We start from the raw sequence: 20,896 nt of genomic DNA on the forward strand, positions 1-20,896 counted from the left end.
GCCATCGGCTCCCCTGAGCAGGCGGCCCTGGCATTTGTCCTCTCTTGCCACACCCTAGCCACAGCTGTTCGTCTGTAAACTGCAGACACAAAAGAGGATCTTGTCCCACCCTCCCGGATGTGTTTTCTCTCACTTCATCTCGTCTCTCCTATCCAACCTTAGAAGTATTGTAAAAGCTACAAAAAAAGTGATTCTTTATGCACAGCCACATAAGTCAGGGTTCTCTCTTGGAGCCATCCCAGCCAGACCCGATGAACATAGATCCCACAGCCCCTGATGGCCACCAGGGACAGCTGCTTGCAAGCATGCTGTCTGGCCCGCGAAGCCGTCTGCCCCCATGCTGTCTCCACTGTTGTCCCCCCCAAGTATATAATAATCCACGAAAACCAGTCACTGACATGAGCTTTCTTCCAAGTATGGGTCAGGCTGATAAATATTGGAAGAAGGATCTTGATCTTCGCTCTAGAGTCCGCCACTCCTAGGGACAAGGAGAGGAGCATAAAGAAGATTGATGACCTACTGTGTAGAAAGACGGTTGACCATTGTTTCGTCTGTCTTTTCCTAGTTACTGACCTCATAGAAACCAACACTTAAGAGCCGCCCCTTAATAAAGGCCCCTTTAGGGAACCCTCCTACACTGTTGGTGGGAATGCAAGCTGGTGCAGCCACCCTGGAAAACAGCATGGAGGTTCCTCAAAAGTTGAGAACAGAGCTACCCTATGACCCAGCAATCGCACCACATATTTACCTTAAAGATACAAATGTAGTGATCCGAAGGGGCACGTGCACCCAAATGTTTATAGCAGCAATGTCCACAATAGCCAAACTATGGAAAGAACCTAGATGTCCATCAACAGACGAATGGATAAAGAAGATGTGGTTTATATATACAATGGAATACTATGCAGCCATCAAAAGCAAGGAAATCTTGCCATTTGCAATGACATGGATGGAACTAGAGGGTATTATGCTGAGTGAAATAAGTCAATCAGAGAAAGACAATTATATGATCTCTCTGATATGCTGAATTTGAGAGGCAGGGTGGGGGGATATGGGGGGTGGGGAAGGGAAAAATGAAAGAAGATGGGACCGGGGAGGGAGACAAACCATGAGACTCTTTTATTTTTTTTTAATTTATTTATTTGACAGGCAGAGATCACAAGTAGGCAGAGAAGCAGGCAGAGAGAGAGGAGGAAGCAGCTCCCTGCTGAGCAGAGAGCCCGGCGTGGGGCTCGATCCCAGGACCCTGGGATCATGACCCGAGCCGAAGGCAGAGGCCCTAACCCACTGAGCCACCCAGGCGCCCCCCATAAGAGACTCTTAATCTCACAAAACAAACTGAGAGTTGCTGAGGGGTGGTGGGGATAGGGATAGAATGGCTGGGTCATGGACATTAGGGAGGGTATGTGCTATGGTGAGTGCTGTGAAATGTGTAAGCCTGATGATTCACAGACCTGTACCCCTGGGGCAAATAATACATTATATGTTAATAAAAATAGTTTTTTAAAAAAAGGAAAAAAAGAATAAAGGCCCCTTAGTAAACGCCCCTTAATATATACCTAGTGAGTTCCCGATAAAATGAATACTGGAAACAATAGGAGAGGAGAACAATCTTCCTCCTGCTTACATTCTCTTCTTTTGAGAGGTATTTAACTTATTTGCAGGTTTATTAATTCTGAGAGATGGGAGCCGTGACTTCACTATCAGCATCGGCCTTTGAGAAAACACAAATATATTACTCGTTCACAACAAACACCCTAGTCATTTCAGAAAAGGATTTACATGAGAATACATCCAAACGGGTCTAAAATATTTCCACAATCATTTAGGGAGGGCTTACTAAATGTCATCTATTTGCATGATGCTTTTTGCACAATGTGACAAAGTATTTCCAGTGCTCTCTGCTGGTAAGAAATGAGTCATTACCAAGGGTCTGCTTTGTACCAGGGTTCTGCTCCCTATGCTCACATCCTAATTGTGAGGCAGAAAAGATGTTCACAGGAATAGAGTCTGTATGTTGGAAGAGCCCCTGATTCAAAGGCATTTAACGCTCTACACTAAGCTTTTCTGCATTGACTACAAATACAGTGATTCTATTTCCTCTAGCACCTCCCCGCTTTTCTTTAACCAAATAGGCAGTGATTTCCTGACTCGAGGATATCTCTGCTATTGAGAAGAATAAAAGCGTTCTCCTTGTATTATTTTATCTATTTTATTTTGTTAATTTATTTTATTTTTAAAATATAACTAAACATTTTTTCATTATGTATTATTTATTATATATTTTATTTATTTATATTTATTATATATTTTATTTATTTGTATTTATATATTATATTTATATAAATATACAATGTATGTTACATATAAATATCTATTTATCTATATTTATTATATATTTTATTATTTATTTATATTTTATTTCATTTATTTTATTATTAACTGAAATCTAGTAGTAGCTTCTAGGTGGTGGTTTCCTGTTATTTCCTTAGTTACAGTGTCTAGTAGAGTAAGTAAAGCTTCCAAATTAATGGCTTCCAAGAGGGGCTACCCCCTAAGACAATCTCCATGTCAAATGTAAAATTCCTTAAGTTCAAAATGCAAGGAAATAACTATTTCTCCTTTTTCTCTTCTGCATGCTCTAAATTTCTTATCTCCTATTTACTTTATTTGTAGCTTGGTTTTTGGTTCAATGAGCTGATTCTTACCTTTTACCTGCATACTGCATTAGCATTTGCAAATTTGGGAAATCAATTCAGTATTTGTTGAACGTGTTTTTATGAAAAAAGCAACAGAAAGTCTGTAAGAGTCTGGAAAGGCAGTCTGTTATAGCAAAAAGGCAAATACATCAAACAATTTGAAAGAACTACAGTTTCCTACAATGCAGCTAAAACTCATCGCCTAATAAATTGCTTGTGAGGAACCGGCTTTAGTGATTGTATGAGATTGTTGTAATTCGCATATTTAGTCTCGGTAGATGAGCATAACTGGAATACTTGAAATGTTTTCTCTCTTAATTAAGCATCCCTCATTACCTTCTTAATTCTTCTCCCCACTCCACTTCCATCCCCACAGCTGGCAAAATTGTGAACTGCAATTTATCTTCCCATTAAATGATTATAAATTCAGAACGAGTGGAGTCCAAATTAAGTTTTCAAAACCACATGGCAAGCAATTTAATAGTTAGTGGAGGAAGTGACCATTCTATCTTGTCAAAACATAAACACTTCCAGAAATAAATTGGATTTTTCCCAACAGAATGGAAAAAATCCTTTGTCTACTTTTTTGTTTGCAAAAAGATGTCACACTAGAATGTGATAAATCTTATACAGGAATCCATTTCTTGTTTGTCTTATCATTACGTTTTGTAACCCTCTAAATTGCTTAGCTGATGACACATTAAACTGTAGTCTAGCATCCTGCCTAAATGCAGGGACTTCGGCTCTACCACTTTATGCCTGGATAACCTATGGCCAGTAGTTTAAATGTTCTGTTCCTCAGTTTCTTCATCTATAAAATGGGGTGATAAGCACATCTTCTACAAGGAGTCGTTATGTGGATTAAAGATAGACATACATATATATAAAAATATAAATATAAGCCTATATTTATATTTTTATATATAAAAAATAAAAATATAGGGGCACCTGGGTGGCTCAGTGGGTTAAAACCTCTGCCTTCAGCTCAAGTTATGATCCCAGGACCCTGGGATCGAGCCCCGCATGGAGCTCTCTGCTCAGCAGGGAGCCTGCTTCCTCCTCTCTCTCTGCCTGCCTCTCTGCCTACTTGTAATCTCTGTCAAATAAATAAAACACTTAAAATATATATCTATGTATATGTTATATAAATATATATTAAAGTCATATATATGTATACATGTATACATACACTCATGCATATATCTCTTTGGCAGGTAATAAATGTCACATAAGTGACTCTTATTGTCATTATTACCATGCCTACAATCAACACAAAGAGAACAGTGAAACCCAACACAAACTTATTGTTACAACACTCTATCAAAAACCACTCTTAGGGGTGCCTGGGTGGCTCAGTGGGTTAAGCCGCTGCCTTCGGCTCGGGTCATGATCTCAGGGTCCTGGGATCAAGCCCCGTATCGGGCTCTCTGCTCAGCGGGGAGCCTGCTTCCTCCTCTCTCTCTGCCTGCCTCTCCGCCTGCTTGTGATCTCTCTCTGTCAAATAAATAAAATAAAATCTTAAAAAAAAAAAAAAAAAACTTTTATGGGCGCCTGGGTGGCTTAGTTAGTTAAGCGACTGCCTTCAGCTCAGGTCATGATCCCAGAGTCCAGAGACTGGGTCCTGCTTCGGGCTCCCAGCTCCATGGGGAGTCTGTTTCTCCCTCTGGTCTTCTCCCCCTCATGCTCTCTCTCTCTCTCTCTCTCAAATAAATAAATAAAATCTTTAAAACAAACAAACAAACAAACAAAAAAGAACCCCACTTTCGTGGAAAGTATCTTTGGGATTATCTTAGAGAAGAAACATGACATGCATTTGGGGTGTCTTAATTAGAGTGTCATAGTTACAAGTGCACAACAAATTTCAAGATCAAAGACATACATAGAGCACATAAAAATAACCAATGACTTGAAAATTCATAATATGAAATTCCCTTCATGAATTATTTATATATGGTTAATTATGTTAAAATGAGGAATGTTCTGAGATTTTCTCAACTACTCATGGCACCTTTTCTGTTCTGTATCAAGAATGATACTATAGGGGCGCCTGAGTGGCTTGGTGGGTTACGCCTCTGCCTTCTGCCCAGGTCATGATCTCAGGGTCCTGGGATCGAGCCCCACATCGGGCTCTCTGGTCAGCAGGGAGCCTGCTCCCCCTCTCTCTCTGCCTGCTGCCCTGCCTACTTGTGATCTCTCTCCCTCTGTCAAATAAATAAATAAATAATCTTTTTAAAAAAGAATAATACTACGTAAATTATAGGTTCCATTTGGTGTGGTAATAATGTGTTACTGAGTTAGTGATAAATATCATTGCATTCTTTGGCCAATCAAAAAAGCAAAAGTTTATATTAAAACTTCAAATATTTTGTCTTTATCACTCTGTAATAAAATGTGTCATCCAAATCCATTCATTTTTGTAATGCTTTTGTTGAGATGTAAGTTACATACCACATAATTCGTCCATTTAATGATTATAATGTGATGATTTTAAGTACATCCCCAGAGTTATGAAATCATAACCACAAACAAGTTTATAACATTTTCATCATCCCCAAAAGAAACTCTATACCCATTAGTACTCACTCTCCGTTCTCCCTCCCCACGGCTGCTGGCAACCACTCTCTGTCTCTATAGATCTGTCTCTTAGGGACATTTCATAAAAGTGGAGTCATATGATATCTGGCCTCTTGTTTCTGCTTCCACTCACAGCATATTTTCTTTTTTAAAATTTATTTTTTAAGATTTTATTTATGTACTAGGGAGAGAGACACGGGGAGAGGGAGAGAGAGAGAGAGAGAGAGCGTGAGCAGGTGGGGAGAAGTGACTTCCTGATGTAGGACTTGATCCCAGGACTTGGAGATCATGACCTGAGTTGAAGGCAGACGCTGAACCATCTGAGCCACCCGGGCACCCCTGCTCTCAGCATGTTTTCAAGGTTCATCCATGTTGTAGCATGACTTCCTACTGTATTTCTTTTTATGCCAAATAATAATCCATTGCATGGATATTTATCCATCCACCAGCATATGGACACCTGAGCTGTTGTTTCTAGCTATTATGAATAATGCTGCTGTGAACACTTCTGATAAATTTTTGTGTGGACATATGTTATCATTTCTTTTGACTATGTACCTAGAAGTAAAACTGCTGGCCCATATGTTAACTCTATGTTTTATCGCTGAGTAAATGCCAAACTGTTTTCCAAAGTGACTGCATCGTTTTACCGTCCACCAGCTGTGTATAAAGGCTCCAACTTCTCCACAACTTTGTGAACACTGGTTATGATCTATCTCTTTCACTGCAGACATCATGTCCGTATAGAGTGGTATCCAAATGCTTTTTTAAGATGCAAAACCATAAAGACACACTGGGCAAGGAAGTAAAATCTTTTATGAAAAGGGAAAGAATGATGAGATTAGGAAAAGGAACCCACAGTCAGGCTGGAAAAGGAAGCAGGAGAGGTTTCTAAGTTTGCTACTTAATTTCATGTCCTTATGCAACCCACTGCCCTTCAGAGTGTCAGGACTGTGGAGCCAGGCCTCAATTTCACACCTGGAGCTTCCAAAAACCATAACAATAACTAAATCTTCGTTTATTTTACAGAGTTCCCTCCCATATTCTAGCCTATTTGATCCAACATCACAAATCTTATGTGGAAGGATATTATCAATTCCCATTCTGCTGGTAAGAGCATGAGGCCCAGACAGGCTGACTTGACCAAGGAAGAATGGTTAAAAGTACATATATACATACGTGCACATGTGTGTTTCATCAGTAAATATTATTGTGTTTAATATATAGCATTAAAAATGCATTTATTTATATAAATATATGTTATTTATTATATAATTATATATAGCATATATTATATACAATATTATGTATATATTGTATACACGATATACATGTTTTATTTTTATATTTATATCTATATTTATTTATATTTATTTTATTTATATATATATATATATATATATATATATGGCATTAAATAAATAAAACGCACAGAGTTGAACCTGGAAGCCAAATTTTTTTATTTCAAATCTCAATCCTTGGTGTCCTGGTTCCTTACCACATTCATTTGCCTTATCTCTGATCACCAAGAAAGCAGTGGGAAACCAAGAGAGGACAAAGGGAGTTGTGTGTGAAGCAGTTAGAGGCAAGTGACCTTACATCACAAAGTCCTCCCAGTCAGACTATGGGAAAGCAGCTAAGGATGCAAGGACACGTTGTGACAGGGACAGCGTGGACAGATGCCTTCCCACCTGTTCATGAGAGGCTCTTCCAGTAACCAAGAAGCCAGGGCACACTTAAATTCCTAAATTCTGAATATTTCATCTGTATATTTAATCACATGTGCTCATCAAATATTTATTGAATAATAACTATGCGCTAGACACAATGCTAACAGGATTGGGATCTTAAAAAGCAATGATTTCAATTTTGCAAAGTAAAATTAAGGCGTGAACATTTTCTAAGGCCTTCACATGGAACATCTCATTTAATCCTCACAACATTCTTGCAAGAGATGTGGAAACGGGCCCAGAGAGTGAATCAGTAAATTGACCCCAAAGTGATAGAACTATGAAATGTGGAGGCAGAATAAGAAACCAGGCAGCCTGATTCTATACCCTGTGTTCCTAACCACCACCCAGTCTTCCTGCCAGATCTCACTTGGCTGGAAGTCCCATATGGTGACGCACAGAGACCAGTAATACTGATTAATTCCAGCAACCATTGTTCAATGCTCATTAATACAGAAGCTCAAGGGCACATTCCCACAACAACCCTATGAAGTACTTATCTGCATTTTCATTTTATGGATGAAGAAACAAAGGCTCAGAGAAGTGAGTTAACTTGTCCAACATCAGAGAACTATGCTAGCTAACGCGGACATGGTGCTTCCTTCTATACCTGGCACTCTTCCTCTAAGCACTAACTCATCTAATCCTCATAACAACACTGAGTTAAGTTCCACTGTTGCCCAGCAATCTTAGTTAAGTAACTCGTTCAAGGTCCCACACTAGTAAGTAGTAAACCCAAGGTTTACTCTAAAAGTCAGTGTTGAAAACAACCAAATGGTGACTTGGCTACAAAGTGGCTGAGCAGAAATTCAAACCCAGGTCTGCCTCCAGGGAAGGAGCCTTCTCTCTTAACCACAAGCTAAGCATGGCCCCTCAATCCTACCTTAGTATAGAGGGCTGCTGGGGAAAAGGAGAGTAACCCCTGCTCTGGAGATCTCCACAGAAAGGGCATTTAAGCTGCCTCCTGAAGGAGAAAGTGCTTCCTGGCCAAAGAGAGGCACCATCCAATTTTGTTATTTTAGAAGAAATGAGGGGCACCTGGGTGGCGCAGTCGGTTAATTGTCAGACTCTTGGCTCAGGTCCTGCTCTCTGGGTGGTGAGATCCAAGCCCTCCTCGATTGGGTCTCAGCAAGGAGTCTGTTTAAGTTTCTCTCCCTCTCTTCCTTCCCCCTACCCCTTTTAAGATAAAAAAATAAATCTTACAAAAAAGAAAAAAAGAAAAGTACCCGATGAGGACTTCGAAAAAGATGATACAGTAAGGAGGAGCAAATACATTATTAAGAAGTGACTGTTTCAGACTGAATCAGGAAAGCTTTTGATTTTTATTCAATTAGGAAATACTCTTGATGAAGGAAAAACGAGCTTTCATTCCCTTTAATTTTGACTCTACACTTAAAAGTCATGGAGGGATCGAAGTGTGCAATTTGCCTTTTGTAACGTTAAACTCAACTAACTCTGACTTCCAATATTTACTTCCTCAATCTAACCGCTGCAAACTGGGTGGTTACTAAACCTTCATGGATCTTTGCAAAGATTCTCTCTCCTAAAGGTCCTGAAACACAGCATTTAGAAACCAAAAGGAGCCTGGAGATTCAGGCCAAGCATTAGAAGGAACAGGCGAGCGCCTCATGCCAGCTGGGCCAGGGACGGGCACTCGAGTTGTGGCTCAAGCGCTTCAGAGCCAGGTTTTTTTTTTTTTTTTTTTTTTTTTTTTTTTTCCCTCCTTCTTCTCCTGGCAAACTGATTTATGACCCCTACGACCGGCAGCTGCAGAACCGGTCAGACCGTGGAAGCACATTACTCAAACATGATTCCAAGAAGGACCAGGATGGGATGCCAATGGTAAGGGGGTATGGGGGCGGGATCTGGGGTTCACTGCCTGTCCCGGGTGCGGCGAGACCGTCAATTCCTAATTCTCGCCGCAGCCGGGAGCCCATGGACTCTGCTCTCCCAAATGTGCGCGCTCTGGAAGCTGGCACAGCAGCGGGGCATCCGGACAAGGTGCCTCCACGCCCCCTCGCGGACGCGACCGATGACCGACCCGGCCGTGCCAATTTCGCGGTAGGCAGCTTTTCAGAACCTGGGGTTTAGCCCCCCACAACACGCTGTCAAGGCAGTCCCCGTGATCGGCCTCATTTCACAGACAGATGAGAACGCCGAGGGTCAGAGGAGTGAAGCAGGACTTGCCGACGGAAAGGAAAACCTCAAGTCAATCTTGGGTTGGCCCTTCCATCTAGGAGTCCAGGGGCTGGGGCTGGAGGCGGCATGGGGCGGCGCACCCACCCTCTCACTCTCTGGACGCACTCGGGGTCGCCTGGCAGCCAGGAGGCCTGGCAGCGCCAGGTGCCCGGGAAGAAGGAGCGCGCGTCTGCGGCGCGCGGGGCTGCAGCGGCGCGGCCGGGGCGCAGCGCGCAGCACCGGCTCCCGCGCGTCCCCGTCGGAACCCCGCGCCGGTGCCGAGTGGCAGGGCGTCCGGCTTGCAGCCGCTAGGCAGGGGAGCCACGCCGACCGTCCCCGCGCCCGCAGCGGTCCCGGAACCCGGCGCGAGTCGCAGGGCACAAGCCACGCGCATGTGCGCGCGGGGCTGCTGCGGGCACAGGCTGGCAGTGCCACAGCGCGCCCACCCGCACTGCCCCACGCCTTACCGAAGCTGCTCTCCGGTGACCAGGACCTCAGCCATGCGCTCTAGCTCCCTTTGCTGCGCCCCACCACTCCCGCTGGTGCTGCTGTCGCTGCCGCCGCTGCCGCCGCTGCCGCCGCTGCCGCCGCTGCCTCCCTCCTCCATGGCCGGGCTGCTCCGCTACCACTGTCTTCCCTAGCCGCCCTGGGTCTGGGTGTTAAATCAGCCTGCCCCCACGGAGGCCTCTCCCGCCATCTTTGTTAGGGGCAGTCCCGTTGCTCAGACGCGATTGGCTGGAGAGGGAATCCCTGTGGGTAGGCTGAGGCGCTTGGCAAGTCCGCTCCAGGAACTCCGGCTCCGGGCGGCGGCTGGAGCCCCTCGTGGTCGGGGGCGGGGCCAAGGGAGGAAAATATAAACATCTGGGCGGGGCTCCGGCTCCGCGGAGTGTGTGCTGGTGGAGGTTAGGTAGGTGACCTCTCCAGGCGTTACCCGCAGAGCCCATGCTGTGGGACCCTGGGGACAGGCCAGGAGGTTCTACACCAGTGTGAAGGTATTTTTATTATACTGACTCTGCTCCAAATGGCCAGAGTAAAAACAAGAACAAAATAGCTGAATAATGAACAATGAAGGATATAGAGATATACACGTCACTGCAGGGATTGGTGAAATTAGGCGTTGTTCTCGTCCCAGCCCTCTTCACCAAAGACAGTTTACTTACCTTACAGCGTAGTCAATAAAGAACGCTGTCCTGGGAATCAGACCTGGGATCCAGCTCCCACCTATAATTTCTTACCAAAACGTGCTTAATCCTCAGTTTCTTCCTTTACAAAATAAAAATAACTGTGGATACCACTGGTTGACATCTACCCTGCATGAAAGATGCGCGTGGCTCGTGCCTTGCGACTCGCAAGGTGATAAATGCAAGAAGAATCAAGCCCACACATTCCGGCTGCAGAGTTGGGTTCTTAAAAGACTGCTTCTTAAAATGGGGGATATTATGGGGTTTTTTCCTCCCTTATGGGGAAGATGAAAGGAACTTTGACTAATACCAAATGAATGTTCTGTTATTCTGTCTCATTCAGGGTGAGAGCTTGGTATACAGGAAAACAGAGTAATGCGAATGGCAGAGGTCATTATAGTAAAGGGATATCTGTCTGTCGACATTTTATGCAGCTTTTTATGATTTTTGCATATATAGAAATCTCTGCACCTTCACAAGTAAATGTAAAATTTTTTTTTTTTTTTTAGTGAATACTATATGGAACGACATGAAAATGAGAGGGCTGGTGAAAAGCAAATTATCTTCAAATAATCTTTGTGTATTCTATACCCATTATACTATTCTAAAGTATTTATACTCACTATCCTTCTGGTTTATTGCATTTTGTTATTCTGTTTTCTTGTCATTTATTTTTAAAAAGTTCACTGTAGCCTTTTCCAGTATTCTACAAGATCATTACCTAACTTAAAATTTACAATTCATCAAGCATTTATTCTGTGCTTCACATGGTGCTAAGCACTTTGTTTATTTTATTTACTTTGCCCTCACAAAAACCCTGATATTTGTGTATTCTTATTGTCAGCTTACAGTGGACAAGCTTAAGCATAGAAAGGTGATGAGATTTGCCTAAATTTCACACCTGGAAAGTCAGTTAGGCAGCCCTTGACCCCTGGGTCTGCAGACTCTCTAGGTTATGCTCAACCGCACTCCAGAAAAAGAACAATTGTACAACTCCCTTGTGAACTCAACAATAGCTATTAGGCAATGCCTTCTCCAAAAGAAATAATCTAACTTCCTTAACTCTTTAAATAAACCTCTGGCAAAAATGTGGAGCAAGTGAGATATAGTTCCAAATGAATGTGATTCTAAGAACTTCCTTCTGCATGAAGTATAAAAATCATTTAACAGAAATGGAGGTCCCAGAATTAATGAGTTTAACAGCTGGCTGTCCTTCATGGTTCAGAATATCAAGAGTTTGCAACTTTATGCTGGTTACTTACCTACTTACCTTCTCTGGGCCTCAATCTCCTGACAGGAATAATAATTCCTACCTTACAGGGAGGTTGTGTGGTTTAATAACAGTATGTAAGGTTATCATGCATATGATGTGTTCAAAAGCTGTTCTCTGTAATATCTTTATTGATTGTAATAAGAAGAAGAGAAAGAGGACGAAGGAGGAAGAGGGAGAAAGAGAGGAAAGAGAAGAAATTCTTGTAGGATTATTTTCCAGGAGTTTTGGTGCAAGGCCAAACACCTTTTCTCAAAGTTATCTCTAATTATTTTTTAAATTATTATTATTTAAATTATTGACTCAATTATTATTTTTGAAATTACTATAATTATTGAAAATGAAGAAAGGAGAAGTACAGGCCTGGCCCCCCTAAATCCCTTTTATTTAATGATATTAAGCTTTCTGGAAGTGCAGAATGAAAAAAAAATAAATTATCATTAAAATCATAAATAAAATTATAAAATTAAAAATAAACTATAAAACATTTCTGATTATCCATTGTTCAACAGTGTTTTATCCAAAAAGCTCTGGCTACATATTGTAAATCATCACTGTTGTCAATTGCCTTTTGCTTCTTCCGTTCACTCTAGTTGTGTTTTCATTTAAATTTAGGCAACTTCATCTGAAAAATAAAAATTCCAAGAAATATTTTTTTGCGGAATACTTTCTTGTTGAATAGTTTATGATTTAAAAAACTGTGGTAAAAAAAAAAGCTTTTATCATGAAAGTTTACAATTTTAAAAAACACCTTGACATAAGGAAAAAAAAAAATCAAGTCAGGAAAACACCTTGTACTGCTCCAGTAAGAAAGAGCAGAATTTGCTTCTCTTGCTCGACGAGAAGGGTTTTCCGTGTCTGTAGACGTGAATGAGAAGAGCGAACTGGTTTGCTGTCATTGTTTCAACCTTTCTTTGGCACATGAGACTGGGTTAGAGGACAGATCCTTTTTCCTAACATAGGGTAAGTTTGGTCTGACTCCCAAGAACGTGCAATCACCCATGCTGAGTCCATCAGCCCTGGAGCCACTCTTCCACAACAGACTGGGATCTGCAGGTGTTGCTGGAAGAGGGATGGGCACTGACATGGTGATTAAACCAAGCGTGAAGATCTTAGAAGGGCTGAAAATTCCAACAGACCTCGGTTTGATTCCTGGCTCCACTGAGGGTAGGCTCATGATCATCTCTAATTTTTGCTCTCTTGGGTAAAGTCAAGATCATACTACTAATCCTATTGGGCTTGGGGGAGGATTCAGTAACACTTAAGGAGCACATTTCTTGCAGGTGGGATCTATTAAATGTAAGCCTTTTCTTGCGGCTTGCTCTACTCACCTGCATCCTGCCTTCTGGCTGTTCCCGTGCTTGGAGCGAGTGCTTCTCAAACTTTTGGGAGATGAGGACCAGGTATGTTTGTGCATGTGTGTATGTGCTTTCAGTCCACTCAAGCTTGATACTGGATAAAATATTGCAGAAATGAATTTTTGGGGGAGGGAATTTTTAAATGCACAAAACACAGCCCAGTTTGTCATTGTTGTGGTCAACAGATAGCAGATTGGCAAATTTTTATAAACAATTCTCCTGATGTCTGTATGTCTCAATGTCTCTCAATACAGATAAAGGTCACCTTGGCAGACTGCCCTTTTAGGAGCACTGGTTTAGGGTAAGCTGCAATGTGAGAAGACGAACTTGAATAGAAGGAATGAGAGAGTATGGTCCGCTCTGAAGCTTAATAACAGGTAGCTCTGGGTGGTGGTGTTGCCTCTTCGTGGACACCAGTATTGCTCCCACATGATCTTAAAGACGAACTCAAACCCCACCTTCTCTGAGCTGTCCTCCTGTGTTGTTCTTCCCTGTGCCTCGCATGGTGTCAGAAGGTCGACGTTGCTACTCCCATGCGTGGTCTACTCCCATGAATGGGAGTCTCTCTTCCTCAGCTGCCATGATTTTTATTCTCTTTCTGTGGATAGAAGCAAATGGATGGGTGAGTATGAGCCTGTCTAGAGATTTCTGTTGATAGATCCTTTAAGAAGGAAAAAATAGAAATGGATGGAACTAGAGGGTATTATGCTCAATAATAAAAATAAGTCAATCAGAGAAAGACAATCATCATCTGATCTCCGTGATACGAGGAAGTGGAGATGCAACATGGGGAGTTTGGGAGGGGTAGGAAAGGAATAAATGAAACAAGATGGGATCAGGAGGGAGACAAACCACAAGAGACTCTTAATCTCACAGAACAAATCGAGGGTTGGGGGGGCGCGTAGGGAGAGGGAGGTGGGGGGAAGGTATGTGCTATGGTGAGTGCTGTGAAGTGTGTAACCCTGGCGATTCACAGACCTGGACCCCTGGGGCTAATAATACATTGTATGTTAATTTTTAAAAAATTGTAAATTAAAAAAAAGGAAAAAATAAATGTAAATAAAATAAAATGTTCGTGTGTCATCATTCACATCCCTTTTTAATATATTAGTCGCGTTTTATCCATCTTTACAAACATTACAAAATAAATGTGAAGTCTTTTTGTGCTCTAATCCCAGTCCCGCTAACCCCCCCCAAAAAGTTCTTAAAGCTGTAAGGGCATCGAAATGCTCAATAGGTTGGTCTCTACTGCCACTTAGTGGATGATTTTGCAATGACAGCAAATGACGGTGGGTCTTGGACCAGAGGACTACCCACCCGCAAGAAAACATTTTTGGAAAATTTGGGAGGGGATTGTGGTTTGTCACGGTATTAGGAGTGCTACTGGCTTTTAGTGAGCAGAAACTAAGGATGCTAGATATCCTCATTTTCCAGGGACTGCGACCTCATAAAGAATTAAATCCTGAATGTCTTTCCTAGGTCCTGTGGGATATTCCTGCAGATGAAAAACCTGTTCCTGAACTTAGAACCTAAATTGGTTTTACATAGAAACACAAGATTTTTTTTTTGCACAATTTTAATATAATTCTGACTTGTCCAGGAATACAATTATTATGTACATTGAGAAAAAAAAAAAGTACTTTCCTCAGAACTTTGCCGAGAAAGATTTGTTAGAAAAAATTGTTTCATTTGTTATTTGTGTGGTTAAACACGCTGTGAGTACAAAACACCCTTTTCAGGCTGCACTTGTTAGCGATTGCCTGTATGGTGACTCTATGTGTGTTTGTATAGGAAGATATTATTTAGCCAAATTTTAGAATGCCAAATATAAAAAAGAAGTGATAGCAGTGTTCAGTAAACTATTGTCTTCTGTTATTCTAAAATTATTCATTATAGGGGCATCTGGGAGGCTCATGATCCCAGGGCTCAAATCAAGCCCTGCATTGGGCTCCCTGCTCAGCAGGGAGTCTGCTTCTCCCTCTTGCCCCTGCTTGTGCTTTTGGTCTCTTTCTCTCAAATAAATAAAAAAGTCTTCTAAAAATTTTTTTAATTGAAAAATTATTCATTATAGAAAGTTGTAAACATCTTACCATCTCGCTACGCTTTCTATATTCACTTAAATATTAAAATAGATTTTATTTTGTTATAAAGGATTTTCTTTTTCTTTCTTATACTCTAGTGTAAGGACATCATACTGATTTTTTTTTATATGCACACTGAATTGTGCGTATGTATATTGAGAACATTGGCGGATTTTGAACAAAGGAATGCCATCATCTGACTTACATTACTACAAAGACGGTTTGAGATAGAACAGGCTACTCGGTTCTGTGCTTGATGAGGTAACTATATTAATGGATATTCCTTCGTTTTTCTAAGGTAGTGAGTGAGTGAACAGGGCAAAAACTGGGCCACTCTGTGAAACATGACACAATACCACCATCTAGTGGCCAAAGTCCTGATTATTTTCTAAGCAAAGTTTCAAAAGTTTACTTAACAAAGAAGGTGCAGTTAAAATTTAAACTGCTGTATTTCCTGTAAAATTAAATACATCTTGGTGTAAATCAGAAATTACTTATCTGAAATGATTTTAAGTAAAAACAAAGTAATACAGTTTCCAAGACACTACTTGATTCCATTTCTCCTATCTCATGAAATTATTTCTATACGGAAGTCTTCCTTCCTTCCTTCCTTCCTTCCTTTCCTTCTTTCTTTCTTAAAATAGGCTCCATGCCCAACACGGGCTCGAACTCAGAAGCCCGAGATTCCCATGCCTCTACTGACTGAGCCAGCCAGCCACCCCAGGAGGTATTTCCTTCAAGGCTTACGCTTCAAATATTGGTGAGGCTTCACTTTTTAGCTGAGTTTTGAAAAATCACTGATTGGGTTCAGGGCAGGCTGACCCCAAAATATGCCTCTTTGGCATACTGCCTATTTTGAATTAAAGTGAACCTAAGAAGCAGCTGTTACAAGAAGGCCTCTCTGACCCTCCTTGGTCTCCTTAAAAGCAGGAAATAAATCTCCCTTGTGAAAGGCACCTGTACCAAGAGGTAGAGAGATCCCCTTATCACCAGAAAAGGAGTTTAAGGCCCAGATGTTGCATAAATAAACCCTATCACTTCTTCACTGATTCACTACCCCAAGCTCGAACTTGATCATTTCAATCGTTTTGTCTAAAAGGAAAAAATCGCTGCCGGCTTTAGTCGCTTCTTTGAGTCTTGTATTTCTATGATCTCCCATATGTATGAATTACATTTGTTTTTCTCCTATTAATCTATCTTATGCCAATTTAATTATAAGAAAAGCCAAAGAACCTAGAAATTTTTCCTCCCTACATCACACTCTCCATGGGCCATCTCATTTATAGGCAGTCTTATAATCACCATATATGTTTATTTAAAAGCTTTATCTTTTAGCTTCTAGCCAGACCTTTCTTCAAACTCCCAAGTTCTAAATCCAACTTCGAAGTGTGTTCTCCCTTGTGTCTTCTCATAGCACATCAATTGCCACACAATAGAACCAGGACTCATGATATCTCATCCCAAATCTGTTCCTACCCTTCCTACAGTATGTTGTAAGAGAAATGCAGTTGCTCACACCAGAACTGAGAATATTTGATCCTGTTCCCTCTTCTTATTCCTTATGCCTAATCAAGTAGTTAATATTGTCCCTTGTAGCTCAAAAATTACTTTTTAAAAAAAATTTTATTTGTTTATTTATTTGACAGAAAGAGATCACAAGTAGACAGAGAGGCAGGCGGAGAGGGAGGGAGAGGAGAAAGCAAGCTCCCCAGCAAGCAGAGAGCCCAATGTGGGGCTCGATCCCAGGACCGAGGTCATGACCTGAGCCGAAGGCAGAGGCTTTAACCCACTGAGCCACCCAGGCACCCCTCAAAGATTACTTCTTAAACCCAGCCACTTCCATCACTCATGTGGGCTCTTAGAGTCAAAAAAAAAAAAAGGTAGGGAGAGACGTAAGTAATTAGAGAACTAAATGTAAAGTTGCAATTTACTTAAAATCTAAAAATCTCCTGCTCTGTAGGAGTCTGCTTCTCCTTCTGCCCCCCCCCTGCTTGTGCGCGCTCTCTCTCTCAAATGTATAAAATGTTAAAAAAAAAAAAAAAGAAACAACAAAAGACTCAGAGAGAAAAAAAGATACTAACTTAATTTCTTTTTATTTTGAAGTTTCACAACTTCTATTTTGCCTTTTCTACTGGTAATTCTGACACCATGAGTTGAAGGAGCTAATATGAGAGTCCTCAACTAAATATATCATTAAAAATGGGAATGACATTTGGGAGACGGAAATGACTTTTGACTGCTGGTTGACCGTTGTCTATGAATTCTCTCTCACCTCTCTGAAAATCTTAATTAAATCTATCACAAAGTCTTGGGACTTTTGCTCCATTACCTCTGTTTCCTTTAGTCTGAACTCTTTTATCTGATGACTTTCTAGATCTCTTTCTTATGTCCTTGGTCATCCTTGAGTGGTGACTTCTTTTACTTTATTTATTTTTATAAATGGTGATTCTCGGTTGTCTCTCTTCAGCTTTGAGAATCTGTGTTCACCCTTTCTTCACCCTCTGTTCTGCACGACCTACTGCCAGAGATTTGGGGGAAAGGGTAAGATCATACCTGAGCCTGAGTAGGGAGTTCTGTTGGTGGTTTGCCTTCGGGGGGTTTTTGCTCCCCACTCGTGGCATTCATTACCCGCCACGCATTTCTCTGCCTTCCCACGCACCTCTTTGGCTGGTGGATGGAGCTGCTGCTACCTCAGTACGGGTGGACACGAGGAAGCGACCATCTTCCCTCATCAGTCATCCCAGTACATACCCCGGAGCCACCTCTCACTTCTTTATCTGGACTTGATATTCCCCTAAGCCTTTGTATACTTTACTCAGACTCATTGATGGTTAACATTTTGCCCCACTTCCATCATTTTCTTTGTCAATGTATCTAATCGATATTCTGTTTTTCAAGTTCTTGAGAATAAGAAGAAGACATCATGCTCATTTGCTCCTAAATATTTCCATGTGTATTTCCTAAGAAAAAAAGACATTCTGTTATATAATCACAGCCCAGTTATCAAAAGCAGGAAATGTCACATTAAAAAACAAACCAAACCAAACCACAAACCCAAAAACCTCTGACCTAGCCCGCAGTCCATATGCAGATTTCATTACTGATCTCAACAGTGTATTTTATAGCAGTAATTTTTCCTAGTCCGAGATCTAACCTAGGACTTTATCTTTTGGCTCCTACCTGAATTAATTTTATTTAATTATCATGTCTCTTCACTTTCATATAATATCAGAGAGTTTCTCAGTATTTCTTGTGCTTCATGACCCTACTATTTTTGAAGAAGGATATAGGCCAGGTTTTGGGGGTTGTTTTGTTTGTTTGGTTTGGTTTGGTTTTTTTGGGGTTTTTTTTTTTTTTTTTGGTTTTTTGAATAGAATGTCCCTCTACTTGAGTTGCCTAAGGTTTTCCTTACATTTAGATTCAGGATATGTATTTTGGCAGGAATAACTCTATATATCCTATCAGAAGGCACGTGATGTTTAGCCCAGCATTGGTGATGTTCGCCTTGATCAGCTCATCGAGGTGATGTTCTGTTGGTTTGCACACTGGCCCCCAGCCATGGAGGGCAGGGTGGGACCAAGGAAAGAGGCAGACCACTCTAGGGTGATAGGTGACAGTTTTTTTTTTTTTTAAGATTTTATTTATTTATTTGTCAGAGAGAACACAAGTGGGGTGAGCATTGGGCAGAGGGAGAGGCAAGCGGAGGGAAAAGCAGGCTCCCCGCTGACCAAAGAGCCCAATGCAGGACTTGATCCCAGGACCCAGATCATGACCTGAGCATGATGCTTAAGGGACTGAGCCACCCAGGCAGCCCAGTAGGTGGCAGTTTTTAATAAGGAAGGGAACCTTCTTACAAGGTTTGTCTTAGACAGCAGTGAGAGACAAAGAAACATCAGCACCTGCACACCAGAATCTTAAAAGTTTATTATACAGAGGCTTTGACTGTATACCTGTATACTTTTACATATACCATCCAGATGGTTTCAACGCCTTACCGTCTCAAGGCTCTGTCCTTGGAACGGCTCCTACTGTGGGATCGGTGGGCCAAACTTACATTCCAAGTTCAAGGGAGGGGGGAGGAGGCTGTAATCCAGCTGGAGGGGTCAAATGACGATCTTGTCTTCTCAGTGACCTCCTCCAACATGCTCCAAGTTTACCATTGTGAAGTGGCTATTTTGTCTTTTGTAATTAGTAAGTATGTTTTAGGAAGATACCATGTAATTAATTAGTGTTTTACAGGAAGATACCATGTAATTCAGGAAGATGCCATGTAAATATCCTATAAATATCCTGTTTCTCTTCAAATTGTCACCTGTTAGAGTAAATAATCTTTCAAAATCTAATAATAATCTAAATAATCTTTGAAAAATCTAAATCTGATCAAGTTACTCCTCTGCTTCAAATAACCCAATGATGTCCTATGCACTTTCCCTTCTTTTAGGGAACTACCACCTTCCCCATTGCCCAGGTCCTACTTCCAAGAGTCTTTTTCAACTCTTCTCCCTTTCTCATTGCCCTCAGCATCCACAAGACCCACCCACCCTACTTTCTGAATATTTGTTTTTTCTCCTTCTGCTTTTCCTGATATCACAGGATCAGTTCAGGTTTTTACCAAGCTTTGCGCTTGTCTATTTAAATTTTCTGTCTCCTCTTGCCAGTTTAAGCCTTGGTTCCTAATCTACTCTCTGAACCGCTACCTGAAAGATCCTTCTTTCTTTCTATTTCTTTTCTTTTAAGATTTATTTATTTATTTGACAGACAGAGATCACAGTAGGCAAAGAGGCAGGCAGAGAGAGAGAGGAGGAAGCAGGCTCCCTGCTGAACAGAGAGCCCGATGCAGGGCTCGATCCTAGGACCCTGAGATCATGACCTGATCTCATGAGCTGAAGGCAGAGGCTTAACCCACTGAGCCACCCAGGTGCCCTGTAAAAGATCTTTCTAAAGCCAAATATCTATTGTTGATCTTTTCATATGTATATAAGAAAGTCCAACTAATAGATCTCAGAAATATAGAAGACGTGGGGGCATGGGGAGGGGATGTTCTCAAGAAAATCATGTAAGAACATTTCCCAGAAATGAAGAATATGAATGTTCAGACTGAGAGGGCCTAGCATAGGCCTGGAGAGATCTCTGTAGAGACCATGAGCTCCAGCTCACTGTTGTTTTGCAAGAATATGAGTTCCATGTACCAGATATCTTGATTTTTTAAAAGAAGAAAAATCACATTAGTGGAAACTCTAATTTTTCAATTATGATTGAAATTAAAAAAAAAAAATACATGCGCAACACCCACAAACATGAAACCAGAGGAGGGCAGGGGCATCTGTGGATTATAGTGGACGTGAAAAGCACTTGGGGGTGAAGAGTCTGGAAAAGCAGGACAGACCCAGTGTGAAAAGTCCTGGAAGCTGGCAGGAATATGAGCTTTTTTTCCAAGGGTGTGGGAGATGTTGATGATCTGTGAGCAAAAAGTAATGCTATTAGAGAACTCAGTGTTTAGACAATTTACTCATTGTGGCCTGGGGATGTCTGGGCAGTGGGAAAGAGGGATGGAAGGGAGGAAAGCCTAGACCTCAGGAGGCCACAGTAGTGGGAAATGAGAGCCCAAACCAAGGCCATGGTTATGAATCGTTTTAAGCTTTTGGAATGCCTGGAAGCCACTGTGCTGTTCATTAAATTTAAAAAAATAATGAGGGGGCACCTGGGTGGCTCAGTCAGTTAAGTGCCTGCCTTCCACTCAGGTCATGCTCTCAAGGTCCTGGGATAGAGTCCTGCATGGGGCGCCTTGCTCAGTGGGGCGTCTCCTCCCTCTGTCTCTGCCTGTG

At 41.5% G+C, this 20,896-nt stretch overlaps 1 protein-coding gene across 2 annotated transcripts in view; it reads right to left on the reverse strand.

Annotated features, from left to right (window-relative positions):
* The window catches only part of DEPTOR (DEP domain containing MTOR interacting protein), a 132,492-nt gene extending 122,518 nt beyond the window's left edge, over positions 1-9,974 (reverse strand). Inside the window, exon 1 of one of the 2 annotated variants that reach the window (XM_059165719.1) lies at positions 9,649-9,974. In XM_059165719.1, coding sequence (XP_059021702.1) covers positions 9,649-9,788 — 140 coding nt within the window. In that variant the 5' untranslated portion in view covers positions 9,789-9,974. The remainder of the gene's footprint in view (positions 1-9,648) is intronic. The other variant, XM_059165718.1, reaches the window with a different exon arrangement.
* Between the last annotated feature and the right edge of the window lie 10,922 nt (positions 9,975-20,896).

The sequence above is a fragment of the Mustela lutreola genome, chromosome 3, assembly GCF_030435805.1.
Source record: "Mustela lutreola isolate mMusLut2 chromosome 3, mMusLut2.pri, whole genome shotgun sequence".
Classification (NCBI taxonomy): domain Eukaryota; kingdom Metazoa; phylum Chordata; class Mammalia; order Carnivora; family Mustelidae; genus Mustela; species Mustela lutreola.